The sequence below is a fragment of the Lampetra planeri genome, chromosome 31 (genome assembly GCF_965212315.1).
Source record: "Lampetra planeri chromosome 31, kcLamPlan1.2.h2, whole genome shotgun sequence".
Lineage (NCBI taxonomy): Eukaryota > Metazoa > Chordata > Hyperoartia > Petromyzontiformes > Petromyzontidae > Lampetra > Lampetra planeri.
In genome coordinates this window covers 1,389,108-1,408,316 of record NC_136137.1, presented here as the reverse complement: position 1 = coordinate 1,408,316, position 19,209 = coordinate 1,389,108, and the positions used below count along the sequence as shown (strand labels likewise).

The window sequence follows — 19,209 nt, the reverse complement described above, 5'->3', positions numbered from 1 at the left end:
TTTAAGGCACTCTATTGAATCACCTTCTTGGGGTTTATTTTTCTACACTGCTTAATTTGCCTTTGGCCGGGGTGTCGCAGCGGTGGAGAGTTGACCTGGTGGTGGTGGTGGCCCAGCGATGGTGCCCCCCCAGCCCTTCCCACCCTGAGGTTAATCAAATGAGCAACCACCGTTGTGGGGAAACGTAAACCGGTCATTGTGGGTACTTGCCACTGCCATAGAAATGTGTCTATACACCATCCCGCTTGGTGGTAAAGATGAGCACCCACCCCCACTCTTAAGTATAGGAAGCTGCTCACGTTTTGTGCCGAAAGTTTGGTCGTTAAGTTTTAGAACAAATGTGTTTTTTAGCTTTCCTCCCAAACTTAAATCGTCGTTGGACATCTCGTCAAGGGAAATAATTTTAATCCTCTGATCTTGCAACTAACATTGCATTCCCTTGGGTTGGGGAACTGTCCTGGAAGGCATCACAGAAACTGCTCCAACATCATCAATGCGCGTGTCTTGGTCGTACCGGGAACACTCGGAACCCCGTCGGCCTTGAGGGGCGCTGGAGCGTTCGGTTGGCACGTGCTTCAGTGCGAGATCCCCGGTAAACACGAGTCGTCGGCTCGAGAGAGAGGAGGAGGGGGGGGAAAGAAGTCGGCGTTGTGCCACCAATAAATTCTGGTTTAGCCGCGCGGATTGGCTCGTTGCCCAATTTTATTTGAGAGCGCCGTTGCCCCGCTTGTTGCAGGGGTCGCCGTGACCGCGCGTGTGCGGCGCGTCGTGCCCTCGTCCTCGTGGTCACTGCGGTGGCCCGAGGCGCTCTTGCGGCGGGCGCCCGAAGGTGCGTGCCTCCGCTTGTCAAGTTGACGCGTTGCACACTTCTCTTCAAGGACGCGCTGTTGCGTAGAGGGGCATGCTGGGCGTTGCGGTGTGCGCGTGTGGATGGTATTGAGCAAAACCTTTGTGGGTGTTGTCGCAATCTGTGCTCCACTTTTTTTGAGCGTGTGCAGAGATGGGTCATCTTGGATGGTGTGCGTTTTTTTTGTCATTTTGGTATTAGGAGCTTGATTTTTTTCAATGTTTTGAAACGCTGCGAGGCTTGGCTTGGAGCCTTGCTGGAAGGAACTACTGCTGTATGTGTGCCTAACCATAATAATGGTATGTCGTACCCTATATTCCTACTCGTTCATAAAGCCTGTCTGCACCAGGTAAACGTTTCGAATAAATATAATGAACCTGATAAGATTTTCTTTTTTCTACAATCAGACTCTAACAACTAGTTTATTTCTGCAAAAGATCATTGACGACTTGCTTAAATTTCTCATTTAAACACGTACCCATAGGAAACCGTTATTTAAAGATTCCATCTTCTTTATTAGACTAAAATGAATGAACTTAAAACGGAGGGGGAAGCTCCATTTACTGCTTTCAGATTATTATGATTTTAACGAAATGTGTTTGTACAAAACTACTTAAATCCAAAACATCTCGAACAATAGTTCTCTAATGTATTTTGCTGTTTAATGCGCTATCAAATTAGGAAAACCGCAAACTTGTGTTTTGAACATTTTCTAAATGACACGGCATCTTTATGGGGCACTTAAAATCGATTTTGGGGGGCTGAAAATGAAAAATCTCGGATTTTCAGATTTTTTTTTCCTAAAAGCTACTGATGTACTGAATATCAGCTTTCTACCTTGTTGGGAAGTTCCCTAGAGGTTTTTGAGACTCGCATATATATACAGATGAAGATATTTATATAGAGGATGCCAGGAACAGGTTTTAGGACGAGGTTTGTTGTTCAAAATTAATATCCTGCACTATTTTGGACTTTTTTTTTAGGTCTAACTTGAGTGGTGGTTTCTGCAGTCTTGCTAATTTGCCGTTTTTTAGTAGGGGTTGACGGTCACTACTCCCCAAGGACTGTCAAGTTAATATTCCTTTTCAACATTGCTTGAATTGTAGCACCTCCCTAGTAACTGGCAGGGGTCCCCTCAGCCCATGATATTGTCTACGAATTAAACAGAATCTCTTGCCCTTTTCAATGTACGAATGTAGCTTAGGAATCTATACAAATGCTTCTATAATTGTCCCTTATCCATCAAAGGGCAACAACTTGTATCATCATGGTAATCCATTTGTAGTCATTAACTTGGTAAACTCAAAGCCATAGTGCGGTCTTGCACCTCGTCAAAATCCGACGCCAACTCGAGCTCCCAGTGCCTTTAAAATGATTGCTCGTGCAGCTGTCCAAGAGCAGTAAGGGGCTGCGGTTTAGTCAACTTGCGCAACAAGCAGCACCATGCTAAACAGGAAGAAGGGCCCAGCCTTCGGAAAAGTCACTTGGTCGGTCTTTGCTCTCTGGCTGTAAAAAAGAATAGCTTAAGTTTTTTTCTGCTGGACCCGTCACAAATTATCTATTGACGCGAAGGGGTTGGAGGGGAGGGCCTGGAATGGGGTACATAGGGGCAAAGGGGTTGCTGGATGAGGGAGAACTGAGAAACGAACATCTCCTGGTCCCATTCCAGTCGTGCGTGATTAACGACAAAAAAAATAAGCAACGGCGCCAAAGACCGCGGTTTCCTTTGCTCTGGGCGTCCTAACTCTTGAGTACAAACTGTGCGATGTGCGGGGGGGAGAAAAATATTTCTTCGTCCAGAAGAAAAGGTGGCCCAGTGAGATTGAATGAGTTGGGTTGGCTGGGGGAGTGGTTGGGAACCTCCAAACGAAGTTGATGGGCCTCCATCTGGCCGAGTTGGCAATGTCAGAGTTGACTTGGTGTTAAGTGTGAAACCATACACACATCTACAGATATAAATTGCTGTGGTTTAAACAAAAAATAAACTCCAACCAACCATGTTTATTTAACCAGGAAGGCCTTGGTTGACTTTTTTGACCAGTGTGGTTTCCAGAGTTGTTATGCAATATAGCTATAAAAAACAAACTAGGAGATTGTCCACATTGATATTTGTCAATCGGTCCTACGGGACTTGACCAAAATGAGTGTTGCAAGTGGTGCAGTATCCAAGACGCACGTGGGTCGAAACGGAGAAACCCCCACCAGGTGTCCGAGGTGAAAAACACTCTGGGCCACACCTCGGCTTGCTGTGCTCTCATCCTTCTGGCTACTTCGTGATCCACCAACTATGCTTCAAAGTGCTTATTTAAGCTTGGGCCGCTGCCAGCTAAAGCTCTAATCCTGTGACCCAAGTTTTTCAAGAATTAACTTGACGGTTTTGGGATCTTTCACGTGGGCCCCCTGTGTAATGGGGGTTTTAGTTGTACCACCGTGCATTTTGTTTGGGCACGAGATTGCCCAGTTTGTTCCACGTGCTGGGAGCTCAAGGAACAAATTTAATTGTTCTGACCGTGCCACGTGTTTTAAAAATGAGCCGAAACTCGGAACTTTTTTTTATTGAACCCAAACTGCATTCACAGCACAAGGCAACGTGCAGTGCACACCAGTGCCAGCGTTTCCCGGTCATTTCCTGGGCAGGCTTTCCTCCCTCTGCACGGGGGGGGCCTGCTAGAGGTACAGCAGGTTAATTTTCTAAGTCGAGAGATGTTGACCTGGGGAGGTGAGAGGGAGGGGGTGGAATTTGGTTCTTGAAGAAACTCCTAGAACATTGGAGCAACGCCTTTGGGATGTGGCCAGGAACTTGCGGTGCAACCCCAAAAACACGCGGGAGTGAACTGCCCCCCCCCCCCGGTCTCCCCGTGGGGGGGGGGGGTACACGCGGGGGTGTGGGCGGGATAACAAAGCGGCAACGCGTAATACAACATCTAAATCTGGCACGGCGGCATGGGATTGTGGGAAGTTTTGCTTGCCGTTGACCTTTTTATTTATTTGTTACTAATTGAGCCGTTAATTAAGGCTGGGTTAATTTATATTCTGTTTTGACGTCGGGGTGGGTCGATGTTGGGCACCGAGCTGTGGCCCCGGCCATGTCGGGCCTTGATTGCGACGCGTTTCTGCTTGTTCTACCTTGTCCCTCGTTCAATTGTCAATGCTCGCAGCTTCTAATTGACGAAATGAATTGTAACAAGGATCCGTTGGTTGTGGGAGCCTTGGTTTTTCGCTTGAATATTTCCTTCCCTTCGACCCAACTTTTTTTCTTGTAGCGTTGAAGCGGCGATGAGGGGGTTGGGCACAGGGTGAGATTGAAAATGAGTTCCCTTGTTTGTCGAATCGCGCAAAGTCGCATGCGATGTACGTTGCTGCTCTGCTTTAACTGCAAGCCTTGGCTACCATCCCCTCCATCCTTCTCCTGTAAGGTGTCTGTTGTGCACGCCAATGATGATGATCTGTAGCGCACCTTCCATAGTACGGCCTTGGCATAGTGTCTTGGTGATCAACGAATAATCGTACAGCCTCTAACCATAATCCTCGTGTGTTCAACTCCTTGACATCTGTCTTTGAGACCTTGCGTAAAACCAGACACTGTCAAGAGTCCTACGTAGATGGCACTAACAAATGAATGTTATTGGTTTCACCACGGTGAGAACTAGAGACCAGGATGGTCTCATTTGCAAGACCATCCTGTGTAAGAGGAATTTGATTCGCTTTAGTAGAGTACTGTTTGGCTCGTGGAGTTGGAAAGCATTGACAATAATTCTGGCATAAACTTCCACGTGGCTGAACGCAAAAACGAATCTGGACCCATTTGTATTGACTACGAAAAACCGATATGATGGTAAGCTTCGGAGACAGTGTCTGCTTGTTTGTTTTTACTTTTTATTTTCCCACAGATGCTAATGTTGTTTCCTTCTGCCCTAGGGTGCTGGAGACTTCCCGAGGCTTCTTTTCAAAATAAGTGAGCACGACGACGATCCAGAGAAAGAGGGGGAGGAAGCCTCCTCTTCGTGTGCCAGCTGCTGGAAACCGTCACTGGGAGTTTGAGGCTCGAAGTTGGCATGGATTTGGCAGGGAGGCCCCACAACTGCCTGCGACGCCAGTACTTTCAGGTGCGGCCACTGACTCTGCCGGACGTTGGGTGTGCTTTTGTCGTCATTGTAATCTCCCCTTTGTAATCCCTCGTTTGTGTGCCGTTATTGGCACCAATTCAGAGGGTTTTTAAATTCGAGAACATTTGCAACAAATGCACTTTCATTTAAAAAAATGTCACCTTTTCTCAAATCTTTGTTTTCCAGCTTTGCTTTATTCGTGTTGTCAAAATTAATATATCTATTCTGAACTCTGGCTAGCAGCTTTCCATTTAAGTACTTTGACAGCCTTTCTCTGGACCAATAACTTTCAAAGACCATGCATATATCCGTTTTTGTTTGCATTCTGATCACAAGTATTGTGGTTAATGCGGACATGATTCCTTGTAAAAGGTTTCAATTTGGTGTTTTAACATCTTAACACCTGTTTTGTTGCCAGTAAAAAGGGGGTAATCCTATTCTAATTTTTAGGTTGCATTTTATATTTTGAACAAGGCGAACTTAGAAATGCCGAACCCAAGATCGTGAGAGGCTCCTCCACGTCGTCGGATACAGATGAAATGGCTCGGAACTTGATTACTACTACTACGCTTGTTTTTGTAGCCTTGGAGAGTCTCTGCTTTCTTGAGGAGTCCTGTTAATTTTTCTTCGGAAGAGCAACGCTTGTCATGCATTTCCATTTAAGTACTTTTAGTTTATAAAAAAAAAAATTGGACCATGATGCCTGCACACCATGGCCTACTTTGTTTAAAATCACACCCACTCTAAAGCAGACAGACGTCTATTTTGATTCCTGCCTTCACATCGGGTGAATTTAAATGGATGCGGAGAAGTACGGAATGCCACGGCCGGGCAGCGGGATAAAATTATGAAGCTGGCAACAAGACCTTGCACTTTTTTCTTTTTAAACTGCATAACCGAGATGTCTCCTTGTTTACTGATGGAATCGTAGAGGCAGATCGGACGCATATTTCACGTTCGTGACGAGCTGGGCCACACAGCTGGATCCATGTAGCACGTGCTGGCGTGCCTAATGTATGGGATGTTTAGGGTAATGACGCATATTTGAAACCGCCATGGTACAGTACATCCCTTATTGGCAGAGGAGGGAAAAAAAACCGACTTGTCCGCTATTTCTCAGTCGCGTTTTTCCTAACGAGAGGGCGGTACTTGTGTAATCCTTCTCGTTAATCGTGCGGGCGTTCCTCGCTGACTTTGGTCGGTGTCTGCGACCCCCCCCTCCAACCTCGGCCAAGATTTGCGGTTTCTTGTTGCTGCGTTTTAAAAATTTCTTAGTTAATGCTTGAGCCCTTCCCTGGGTCGGCGTGACCTAAACCTAAGTCCCTGGGTGATGTCGACACCAGCACTGGAGAGGACTGTGCCCGAGCATTCATTGGTGCTAATCCCCCTTGCAGGTCTCTCATCAACAATTGCATTGAGGGCCCTTATTAGGCTCTTGCTAACGGCGCCCGATGCTCGAATACTCGGGAGTCTTGCGCTCGCGCGCGCGCGCGCGTGTGCAGGCTCGAGCATGCGGTCCGTTTATTTTTGTTTTTCGTATCCGCGGTAGCTGCCAAATGATTCGTGATTTGGAAAGTGCTCCATGTGCATCGTCTGTGGCCAAGAAGTCGCGTTACGTCTCCCCAGCTGTGTGCTTCCTCACAGCCTCGGGGTTGTGAAGGAGGTGGGGGGGGTGAGAAGAGCAGATGGAGGGGGTAGGAGTGGCTGGGGAAGCTGGCAAAGTTTTCTGGCGCGTCGCACGGGTGGGGAGGGTAGGTGGAGGAGGGGGGTGACTGTTTTGTAAATGGTGATGGAGGCTTGGCGGGGTGGGGGAGGGTTTCAATTTGAATGGCCCATCGTGAACGGTAGTGACCCCCAGCGCATCTCCCCAAACGCCCATTTACCGGAGCGTTAAGATTTTCCGCTGTCCAGAACCGCATGGGCCCCGTAGTCATTGCACCGTCTGGCACCACCAGGGAGCAATATCGACAGTCACGTGCTGCCCCAACCTCCTTGAGGGGAGGGGGTGGAAATCACTTTTCTCGTTCTCTGTTCGTACCACAACCCCGTGGAGTCCTCCGCCCTTGAGTTTTGACGCTGCGAGTTCTGGCCTAAACGGTCAAACGCGGGTTAATTTTTAACACGTGGCCGTGTTTTAGACACGCGCCAATGTGTGTGTGTGTACACGCTTCCCTTGATTGGCTGACGTCGGTAAGGGACGCGGGTAGTGGAGGTGCGGCTCTCCCAGTGGTCTCCAAGTGTGGGGATGGACGTGCATCGCCTGGTGGACAGGAGGTTGTGGATTGGATCCCGACCCTGACGCCTGCTGTGTGTTTTGCGTGTGCGTGGTTCTCCCTGTGGTCGTGTGCATTTCCCCCCCCCCCCCCTATTTTATAATCTACATGCGATTAGTATTTGGCTGCGATAAATTTCCACGTGGTAAGCCACTTTGAGATACCATTTGTGATAGGTCCCTTCTGAAAAAGAGCTAATTAGCTCCGTAGACCTTACCTGGTGAGAAAAAAATGGTTTAGTTTTTAGTTCCGCGTACGGTTTCGTCATTCCAAGAATAGCTCTTTTGGCAAATCCTCCTTTTTACTTTCCTGGAAGAGTTTTAGGTTTGCCAGTTTGATCCTTTAATTCGTGCAACAAAAGGACTTGGAAACGCTGAGGTGAGCTTGCAGCGCGGGTGGCTTGTCGTCATGGCCGTGTTTTCTTTTTTTCCCCCAACGGTACAGAATTTTCCACCGTTTTCGCCAAATAGGCTTGAGTTTGAGTTTGTTTATTTTGTAACACAGATGGTCTCAATTTTTTTTTTAGCCAGTTGCCCAGATTTTACAACAAAAACAAAAGACAACTCTCAATATTGCATTAGATTGGGTACACGATCCTCCCCAAGGAAGTGCGATGCGCTGGTAACGCTCATGCGTCTCGTGGACCCTGCGCTGCTTTTGGTATGATGCCATGACTGGTAAAAAAAACTAAATTGCCCCGGAATATGCCAAGCTCTTGGAAGCTACGCAGAGCTTCTCCCTGGTGTTTTGATGGGCAACCACCGTGTCTAACAACAAGGTTGCAGGGGGGGGGGTACATTGTGAGCAGCAGAGTTGGTTTGGCACACTCCGTCGTGCTGTGTAAATGCCCCCCCCCCCCATGTGTTCACCGTCTTAACAAACCCGTGCTTACCGGCATGGTGAAGTTGGCGCAACACTGCTGCCTCCACGACCCTCCATGGTGTGGGAAGGGAAGCCCTCGTCCAGTGATGGATTGGCAAAGATCTACTGCTGCTCGATGCGGCGGTGCGGTCCTAGGCACGTGACGGTTGGTGGACCAGGAGCCATTGCGAGTGAAAACCAAGCCCAGGTGCACAGCCCCGGAACGTAGAGACGATCAGTTGCAGTTTTAGTACCAGACATGGTTTATATCCCCAACAAGGGGGGGGGGGTGTGGGCAACAACGCCAACTTGCAATCTTTTTTTAACTCTCATCACGTTGCTTTCAGGGTTGCCCACCCCACCCCCCTGCACGATGGATGTTCTGACATGATTCCACTCTTGACACCACAATGCCAAAAAACACACGTAAACATTTAAAATACCGTTTTTTATAAATTCTTAGCATTGGTCATTTACAGCAGTGGCCATGCCTGAACTTGAAATTGTTTTTCCGGCTTTAAACGTCCAAACCCATTTTTAAGGGTTAACAGGCGTAGCAAAGTAGTCTCGATTTTAAAAATTATAACCGTTCTCCCAGAGACCCTAACGCATTGGGTCCAGCTTCTGGCCCTTTAACATGGCGCGTGTGCGGTGGTCTCGCACTCGCCGCTCAACTACTCCGTCCGCGCGCACAATGCCACATTCACGTTGGCTGCGAGCAACCCAGGGCCTCTAGGCGCGAGGCATGGATGGCGTTTGGACGTCCTTGCGTGTGTAGGCTCCGCTATTCACCCCCTCCTCTCCCAGTGCACCAGTTTGGACAGCTTGATGCTGCATTGGCCTTGCGAGAGGAGGAGGAGGAGACGCTTCATGGTAGTTACCAGCTATGAGATTAGAGCGATTTAACTTTCATCTCCGCACCCTTTTTAATACTGTCCCAATTTTTCCACAACTACTTTGAGGGGGAAGGAAAAAAAAACCCTGCACAGCCCTCTCCCTCTACCAACACCACCGCTCTTCCCACCTCCAAAACTGCCCTCAATTAAATCCCCATAATTGTTTGCACTGGGGAGGTTTTTAAAAAACATTTTTAAACCAGAACAAAACGGGAGCAGTCTCTCCCCCCCCACCTCCAAGCAAATCCCCCCCCACCTCACTCGTCTCACTTGGCTGTACTAAACCATACAATTTTGACCCAAAACGAAAACCAATATCGCGCTGCAGCCCGAGGGCGTTTCTCTCTCTCCGTGAATAACCTCAAACCAGTCGCACTGGAACGTGTGCCCATTATGTGTGTGCGCAGTCTTGCCTTGCCCTGTGGGCAGCGTTGACCTGCTCTCAAATTCCTCGAAAGTGAGGGAGGTTTCTGGGGTTACGGGGGGGGGGGGGTGAAGTCGAGGGGAGAGAATTTGGGGGCGTCTGGGTGGGGATGGATTGGTGTCCGAGCATGGAGGGGTCTGGGGCTAGTCTGAGGGTTGCGAGGAAAAAAAGCCGAGGGAGTCCTGGGGGTTTTGAGGGTTGCGAGGTGAACGTCTGGCAAAGTTTTTGACGTCTTGTTTTCACGAGGCGGATAACGGAGCCCTTTCGGCCATCCTCCCCTCCTAACCAACTTGAGTCAACATTCGTGTTTTTGTGGCAGTAATTTCGTAGAGTGCCGTTGTGCAAGGTGCGTCCACGCATCTTCATCAACGACTGTCTCGCGCGCACCGATTTTTAATTTGGACGCGGTCCCAAGTCCACCCGCTTTACTGCGCGCGTTTATCAAATGTGAACTTGCCGTCCAAGTTTCCCGTGCGGCTTTGGCAAGCAGAGGAAGCACGGCTGAAGCTGCTGTGCCAAGTCTCTTGCCCTGCTAACTTATGTTTTTGGAGTGCACCCATTATACATATGGTCACCTAAGCGTTGCATTCTGGACTTTCCCACCCGTATTGTTTTTTGGGCATGGCGTACGTCAACACCCTGTGACTTGTCGCCACCTAATATTGATTCTGGCAATTTGTTCATTTTACTCGACGCCACTAATTCGAATAGTCGTGTAGTCCCTGGTCAAGACCGGTGGACTTGGGCAGCACTCCTTGCTAGAGGACGCTGGCCAATAGTTGACTGACAGTGGATGGCGTTTGGCGATTTTTGTATTTGGACAGACTACTGAATATTTATCAAGCTGTGCTTAGGCATTGACGATCGATCATTAGAGTAATTGTAGTTGAAAAAGTTGCAGGGGGGGGGGGGGGGGAAGCAATTTGCCACAAGTAACTTCTATAATTGTTGGAAGATGTAATATGCAAGCTGGTAATGCCGCATGACGATGGGTGCGAGTCTTGCCTTGAATGTCCACGATGTACTTGCCCCTGGCTACTGTGCCTTGTCAATGCCAGGATTTCTATTGACCACCTCCTTGGTCGATGCATGGAAATTTGTCCATGCGATTCTAATTAGAATGACGAGTCTGCCTTAGAGGTCCTTTAGTTGCCAATTATTTTTTACGTGGCTGTTGCAGGACTATGACTGCGTCTGATGCCGATGCATGAGGCTGGGTTGTCCAAAGTTCCTCCGATTTTTGTGGTAAAATGCGACTGGTCAAGTCTGCCACGCCCTCTGCTGCTATTGCGTCATTGCTTTCTAACTTACGTGGTCTGTGGAAGAGTAGGCCAAACGGCTCTAGAGGAGCTCCTTCAAGGCCCCATGAGGGCCCTTTCACCTGCTGGGGGGTGAGCCGATACTTGCAGGACTGCGCCTCTGCTTGGCCTACATTGCTGCTGCTGCAGCTGTGGTCTTCTCGGCATGGCAAGCCCCCCTGCTCTCGCGAATGTTTGTATTCTCATTCGTCGAGATTTATGCTCTCGCACAGCTGGACGGAGGTGGGGGGGGTACAGCCTAAATTCCTATCTATTTAGTCTGTTTTCATTTTCCTCCCAGAGTAAATGATTGGTTTGACCCACGTCGTCCTTGAAAGGCTCTCCTGTGTCTCCTCGGGTTATCGCCTGGGTTCTAAACCAAGGTCGGCTAGGTGCAACTTCTGGTGATGGAAGTTGAGGGAAATGCAAACTCTGCAGTAACCAAGACTTAATCAATACCACGTAAAAAACGCACACGACTCGCTTGCTTAACTGGGGTGTAGGGGGGTGGGGGATGTCATTTTATCGGACGGGGATGGGAAAAAACCTCCCCTGTGAAGTCTGGAATGGGCACCGTGGTGGAGGAGGAATCGATGATGGCTCGTTGGGAGTGGCAGCGTGTGAATGCCAGCCGATGGCTTCACTGCTCGTGGTTTCCGTGAGTGCGCTGCCCCTTTTCAAGACGGGGTGGGAGGGACCTTGGGGATTTGTTTTCTCAGAATTATTGGAATGCATTCGACATGGGAGCGGGGGAGTGCAAAGAAGATGTTCCCGAATAGGAGATTTAATTTTGTTGTGTTTCTAAAATGGCTTTTTTCAAATGTTATGGGCCCTTGGTATTGTGAGCTACTTTGGACTGCGTTAGTTTTCAGAAACTGCCTTTATTTTCCTTTTCTACGAAGCCTGAGCATAATTATTCTATTTTGCTTTCAACAAGAGCCTGTTTCCACAATGAAGGTATGTTGTTCGCTGCAGCAAAGGATTACAATTTGGAGGCTTCCTCCAAGTGGATGGGTAATGGTTAATGAGGCTCAGACCATGGATTTCTAGTTTCCATCTTCTTCGAAATCTTTAAGATGCTCTGAAAGTTAGAGTCGCAAAATTGTGGCAGTGGAAATTAAGGTGTACAAACATGGTCAACCTATCGATTTAATACTAAACTGTTTCTTGAAAATAGAAGGGAACAAAACTACCTTTTTATCTGAAGGAAATGCTTAGGCCGAATTATAAAACTTTACCATAGTTTCATCATTTAAGACTGAGGATGGTGTGTTCCCGTAGGTCAGGGGAGAATGTCCCCCTGTTGTGAGGTAGTTAAGACTTTATGGGTAGGGAGTTGTGCAGTTTCGGCAACGCATGTTCATGATTATAAAAAGTTCCCCCTGAAGACTCGTACATGCAGCGTCTGTAGACATATTTCACCAATTGGCTTGAACTCTTCCATGATTTTTGGTAAATGATGGCATAAGTTTGAAAGGCAGTGGTGGCTATTGAGGTGCCAGGGGCGTGTAAGGGCGATAACATTCTCCAGTGCTGGTTACCTCGACCCGGCTTCAATCGCAATATATTGAGCATGGCTGTGCCGAGATTGTACATTTTAGTTTTGTTACATTGTTGACTTGTGCGTGTACGTGTGTGTGTGTAGGATAATGAGCGGCGAACTGCGCCTCCAGTCCAGCCCCAGGGCATTCTGGAAGACAACTCCACTTTGCAGCAGGGCGACGTTCCGGCAAACACTGGTGGGGCCCCGGTGACGTTCTGCCCCCACGTGTGCCCTTGCGGCCTCCGGGCTTGCACGCTCCCTTTGCAGGAGCACCTCGCAGGAGCTCGACACGCACGCACGCACGCGTCGTGCGGCCACATTGCGGTTGACGGTTGGTGTGGCCCTGTTTTCTGACCTTGATCGGTCTTGCAATGAGACTCTTCTTGTTCTCAACTGGTTAAGCAAAATTAAACTTCTCCCTGAAATGCCTCCCATTGAGCCGAACTATAGCAGCAGCGTGCCCATCTGGTCTACCTGCATACGGAGGTTTTGAGAGAATCCAAGTCAGGTGGATGGGAATTGGTGCTTGTGTGTGCTGCTTCCCCCCTCTGGGTGCTTCAGTGACGGTGTTAACTCCCTCGCCTGGTTATGTAGGAGGTTGGGTTCGATCCCGACCCCTGGTATATTTGGAGTTTGCGTGTTCTCCCCGTGATGGTGGATTTTTCTCTGGGCCACCAGATTTTTTTTCCCCCTCTATTTTAGACTCTACATGTGTTTTAGAGTTTGATTGACTGCTATACATTTCCATGTGATAAGTCACTTAATTTGTGGCCCAGGTCTATTCTCAAAAAGAGCTATATAGCTCGGGCCATTCCTGGTAAAATTGCACATTCCCACTTGCTCTTCGTCTACTTATTGTTTCCCCATCGGTTTTTTGCTTCAATTGGGCGTTGTTACCTTGGTCAGAGAAAGGTGCCAGTAGAATTCTCCCATGCTCGTTCTGCTCAACTCGCTTTTTTTTACTTCAGACTCGTCCAGTCGCCCTGAACACGACCTCCTTGATGCCCAACATTTTAATTCATTGAATTATTATTCGCGCAACTGTAGAGGCACAGGCGTGTTCACCGGGGAAGTTGAGAGAATCCAATCTCAAATAATGTATCGACTGATGGCGACTGTTACACGTTATGGACAAAATTGTTTGCACTTCCATGCAAATAGCTGCCAATTCTCATTTACTTGTGCACACAATCTGTTCATTGCCTGCCAGCTGACGGCATGCCCTCCCACGTGATGTTAGTGTGGATTGTTGATTTGCAAAGAACCAGGGGTGGAGGTGGCTGGACGGAGAGAAGCGGGCACCCGCTGGTGGCCTGGGTTCAACTCCAGATGGATGCCTGGTGGTTCTCATCTGCTTTCTCAATTCTAGTGAATTGGTCGTACCCCAGTCACCGATGGCCGACTGGTGTTAAAAACCCATTGCATTAAATTTAGTTTTGCCTGAATGCTAACTCCTTGAATGTGTGCCTTTTTTAATCTTTCACTCTTCGGTTGAGAAGGTCCAAGGTGAATAATCTTTTTTCCTTGCCGTTCTGATATGGGACCTTGCTGTGATTTCCGAATGGATTTTCTTATCGTGCAACACGATGCACATTCTACTTGCAATACACGGAGGAAAACGACCAAGAAACTAAATAAAAACAGCAGACCTGAAGGCCATTTTTTTTAAAACGTAACATTCTTGTGCGCGTGTGCAAACCGACCTTTAGAACCGTAGTCTGCTGATTAATCTGTTTACAGGTGCTAGAATTCCCACCTGCTGCTCGTTTTCGTTTTGTCTCGTTTCTCGCAAACTAACAAGTGTGCGCAGCTCTGCTCCCCGACGCTCCGTCGGCGACTCGCACGCGTTCTTACAGTCGTGGTGCTACGCTCCTCATGGCCCGGCCGATCACTACGATGGGCGAATAAATGTTGTATTGCGATTTTGACGTTCCCATAGCAGTCGGCGCGGTGGCTGAATGGTGGCTTGCAGGAATGTCGCTTGTCCAGGAGGTGAAAGTGGGGGGCCTGGGGTCGTGGTGTGGGGGGGGGGGGTGTTGTGATGAAGTCGTGCAGTGGGACGTTTCGAGAGTTGAAAACTGCAATTATACTTGTGCAAGTGCCGGCGCTGCAAACATTGTTTATGCAACAGTTCTTTTTGTCTAAACACTGCTCGTTTTGCTGTGCAAACGGCTCGTGCTGTTGTAATTTTACGCTCCCTTTGCATTATAAATGCAAAGTGAAGACGTGTGAGGTTTGCGAGGGGGAGCGCCGTGGTGTTCTTAAGAGCGGTCTGCTTCACCAACTCGCTAAGCTTGCATGCCGGTTGAAACCTGGGTTCTCCAATCCGGTGTAAAAACACCACGCAGCGCAGTACTTGATGATGATGATGTGAGTTTTGTCAAGCCAATGAAAATGCATTTGAAAAGTGTGACCCAATGATTGATCGACAGAACACACAATTTGACCTGACTTGATTTTAGCGTTCGTCCAAATGTTCCACTATAGGAAGCGGCCATCGGATTTGTTCAATTTTGCAAACGCTTTGCACAATATACAATGGTGTCAACTACTGTCAGTAAATAGTACTTGAAAAGGTAATGTCCTGAAGTAGTTTAGTGGGTGGCTGATGGGAGGAGCCATCCTCCCCGAGGGTGAAAGTAGGACTTGGGACTTGGCTGCAAGAGGCCGTTCCATTGACGGCGATGAGTGCGCATGCGAAATGTAGTTTTTTTCAGCTCAAATATTTCCCCCTAGCACCAGTGGTAGTGCGGATGGGGGGTGCCTGCAGTGACGGGTGACCAACATTTGGGGGCCCGTTTTAGATTGAACTCGAGGTGGGTGCGGGCCAGGTAAGGCCCACGTGTGTAGGGGAGGAGGGGCGTAGGCTCCACCCCCCCTCCCCTTCACGGGCCACATCGTGGCTTTGCCGGTGACGCCACTCATTCGTCCCAGCTCCAGGAGTGTTGCACCGGGGTGGGGCGGCCGTGAGCACGTGGTGCTCGACGATGTGCCGCGTGGTGGTTGGTGCAGCGGGGCGCGTGGGCACCTGGTTCCACCACGAGCGGCCAGGTGGGTGGGTTGGTCACGTCAGGCCCCCTCAGTGGCCACCGACTATCTCTCGCCCATGTTTTTTTTCCACTGTGCAACCGAGTTGTGCCGGGAGCCATGCCGAGCCAGCTCTCGTCAAGGTGCGGAGTGTTTGTTTTCCACTGCAGAAGTGGAACTGCCGCTGACAACCATGCGTTTAATCATTTTCATATGATGGATATGGTTATCCTTGCTTGGTTACGAGCTGTTCGGATATCTTTAAGGCAAGCTTTTTAATGTTTTTGTTCTGGAATGGTAAAAAGCGATGTGGGTAAAAATGACCTGAGCCATGAGGGCACCTTCTGACGTGGCTCGGATATGCCAGTGGAAAAAGGGGCTTCTGTGTGCGTGTCGTGGTGGTGGCACGCCGGCGACCGTATTTAAATGCACCCGGGGGGAGTCCTCTGTTTTTGTAGGCACTGCGTTGGCACAAGCACCACCTCCTTTTGGTTTGTCCGTCGCCTCTTGTCAGCTGTTGCCTGCTTGGTAGTTTGGCTTGTTGGAATCCCATGCTGGCTCCAAACAGGAGCACTTGGAGCCATTTGACCTCGGCCAGCATTCCAGAGGCGACAGTTTGAGCACAAAGTGGGGGTTTGTGGTTTTGTGGGTTTGTGGTCGTTTCCCACGTTTGTTCGTTGGTGGCACCCGGTGTGAACCCCCCCCCCGCCCCCACACCTTGTGGTTTTTGGGAACAGTTGTGGTGCCGTGTTACGTCCTCGCTAATTTACGTGGTGGTGATTGTTTTTTCACAGCAAATCCTCGGCGAACCGATGTCGAATTTGAGCCGGTGAACCCAGGACCGAAAGGCAAGCGCACCTTTGCCACCAGGCTATCCATTGCATTAATGGTGATGCCCTGTAACGCGGAAAGTCTCCAGTGAGACATAAGATGGCTGTGTCTGGGTGGGATCATGCGTTGGAATGTTTTGGTCAATTCCTTTTTGAATGTAGGAAGAAGCATGAGTAGTTGGAGAACTCACAATTCATATTAGGGGATAATGCTCAAAGCTGCAGACATGGATTTAAGAATCTCCTTTATGCTTTATCATCTTTCCAAATGCTCTGCTATCCAGGAACAGACCAGGCTCAAACTTGTTTTAACTTCCAGGATAAACCCTGTGGTGCAACATTCAATCGTCACGTGATTGCTAGTCTGCTAATTGTTCGAACATACAAAATTAATGTACAGTCCTGCAAGGCTCAAACAATGAAAATGTAAAAAAGTAAATATACGGGGTGTTTGGTTTTGCTGCGTTATGGTGCGCTGGTAAAGGTTGTGCCATGACTTGCACGTGGAACTAATTTGCGTTGTAATGAGATTAGCGAATTTGATTTTTTAAATCCGGACCCATTCACTTGCAAATTGTCCCGAGCCTCTAATGTGTGCATAGTTTCCTCCTGAGCACCGCCACTTTTGTGCCTTTTTCCCGTTTTTATTGCATGTGGTGACATAAAAAAAAATAGAAAATTTTAACAGCGAGTGCTCCGGCACATCTCCTCTCCCAGAAAATCCCAGGCACTCGCACAAACGAGGCGGCGGCATTTGCGTCCCGCGTCCCAAGCGTTGAACTCGCCGCTGCATGGGATGTTTTGGGCTGCTCCCAAACCACCAAGCGCAATCCGCTGGCGCCCGTCGGCTTATTCGCGCACTGCAAGGATGGGGCGCGAGTGCTCCCGCGAGTCGCGTGTGGGGATTAGGGCTGATTGTGCACCGCCATCCCTAATTAGTTGTGGCTTCAGCCTAGAGTTGCTGAATGAGCATGTGGCTTTAAGCAAATAGGTTAAAGGTTAAGCCCCGTGTGGTGGGGGGGGGAGACATGAATAGGGTCGGGGGTTTTGAGTGACCGTCATGGGTCATCGTGCTCGGGTGAGCGTTTTTTTGTGCCAGAGCAGGAGGGCAGGAGGCAACGGTGGATGTGTGGACATGAGTCACCGCTTCGGGTTCAGCACAGTGACGATCTGCCCCACCGTCCGTGAGGTTTATTTGAGGTTGTTCCCAGTGGTATATCGAGAGAGTAGGCAGTGGAGCCACACTGGGGCCGGAATGGCCCTGGCACTGGGCTATGAAGACGAGTGCAAGTCTCATTCCCTGCACTCGCCGCCCCATGCCAACTATGCTTCGCCACTGATCGGCCCGTGGCTGATGAATCAACAACAGGTGCCCTTGAGTGCTCTGCCCCAACTGTTGGGTGTCCTAAAGAATACAATTTTAGAATAATTTACAGCCAGTAATCGATCCATTACTCGATGAAGACCTCCTGTTGACCCTTGCAGTTTATTTGACTGCAATTCGTGCTGGTCAGTGCGGGTTAAATTTGAGGCATTTCCATAAGTCGTTGGCATAACTTTCCACCGAGATGGCTGGGACTCGAACCCAGGTTGGTTGGTGCATAGCGAGTGTTAATTAACCACTGCCACCGCGCCCCTCCTTTGGATGGACGTAGTAGTTTGTAAGTTTGTTTGCAGTCTTGCAGCACCTGATGCGTAAAACCGCTGTGGGTTGGTAATCGTCAGGCCCGGAGCAGGTGGTGGTGCCGTGTTTCCCCTGGCGATGGGCACGGGGGTGCCGTGTCTCCCCTGGCGATGGGCACCGGTGACCGTGTTTTTATGGGTTGAGCCTCGCCCCACTTTTAGTTTTCCAGTTACACGAATACCCCCATTCGACGTTTACCCGTGTTTTTTTTTATATCATCACCTTGATCAATAATGCAACCTGATTTGTGTCGCCTCAACCCACGTCGCTGACGACATCGTCCCTCCCTTCTCGAATCCGTCCCCTCGGCCTCGCCCTCCCCTGGAGATCGTTTTGATATTCGTCTTCCATTCTTTTCCAGAACGCACCCCCGACGTAAGCCGTGCTTGTTACTGTCAGTGGCAGACCTGGGCGGCTGGGCCCTCTCCCTCCCCTTGGCTTGTTGGCCAATTCGTGGAGAGGTTGACTTTACCCACCCGCGAGCGACCCCTGGTGGCAACAAACTGTGGTGGTCTCGTTGGCTTTCCGCATTGCACCAATGTGCACGGTGTTGTCCACGATCAAAGCCGCTTCACGCCCTATGCTTTGCGTTACAGGCACGATGTTGCAATAATTCAAACGTAGCCGGCTCTTCGATCCACTGCTGGATGAAGAAGATTCTCTCAATTGCGATCAATCTTGCGTGAAACGCTGAAATCGATTGATCTGCTAAAATAAATTGGAATTTTCCACTTCTCCTGGAAACTGCAGGATAGTTGTTAAAGAAGCGTTGCTTTATATACGGTGTTTTGACTAATTTCCTTATCCTTTAAGATTGCAATTGGTACATGCTGATGATGGGAAAGGTCCTGGATAATTGTGCAGGCCTCTACCCATTGTTTCTCCATTTTAGATTGTGCCGTGATCTCGTTGCTTACGCAGTTACGATCTTGATGCAGGCAGGTTCAATAATTTACATAGCCCTGTCAATCCACTGCTCCCCATGCTGTCGGCCATGAGGCTCGATTGGCCAAGACAGGATATTGAGTTTGAAAACTGAGTTTACACCCCCATCTGAAGCAACACGGCATAGAGAAAGGAAGCCTTTCCCTGAAATTTTAACCGGTCCCATTTTTATTGAATTTGATGTTTCTGTTTTGTCCTATTCGAAGGCAAACCTTTGTGTAATATAGCTGAATTTGAGCATTGTGAAAGTTAGATTGCGACATCAGCCTGCTTCCTTGGCAGCCAAAATTACAAACCAAGCTGTCTTCTAGATGAAGCCACTTTTATTTACTTTGTGCAAAGGCAGCCTGAAGCTGCTTTTGCAGTGACGGCTTTTTTGAAGGTGGTATTTTTAAACTTGGATGTTTTGCCGAAGGGGGCATCCTTTAATGCAAGGAGCAATTTGCGTTATTTTGGTCCGATTCTCTGTCCTGCG

At 48.9% G+C, this 19,209-nt stretch overlaps 1 protein-coding gene across 5 annotated transcripts in view; it reads left to right on the top strand.

Annotated features, from left to right (window-relative positions):
* Positions 1-19,209, top strand: part of LOC144729059 (growth factor receptor-bound protein 10-like) — an 87,645-nt gene that overhangs the window by 8,717 nt on the left and 59,719 nt on the right. For 2 of the 5 annotated variants that reach the window (XM_078608919.1, XM_078608920.1), the window contains exons 2-5: positions 4,766-4,953; positions 12,351-12,444; positions 15,183-15,299; positions 16,070-16,123. In XM_078608919.1, coding sequence (XP_078465045.1) covers positions 4,903-4,953; positions 12,351-12,444; positions 15,183-15,299; positions 16,070-16,123 — 316 coding nt within the window. In that variant the 5' untranslated portion in view covers positions 4,766-4,902. The remainder of the gene's footprint in view (positions 1-4,765; positions 4,954-12,350; positions 12,445-15,182; positions 15,300-16,069; positions 16,124-19,209) is intronic. The other 3 variants (XM_078608921.1, XM_078608924.1, XM_078608922.1) reach the window with 3 other exon arrangements.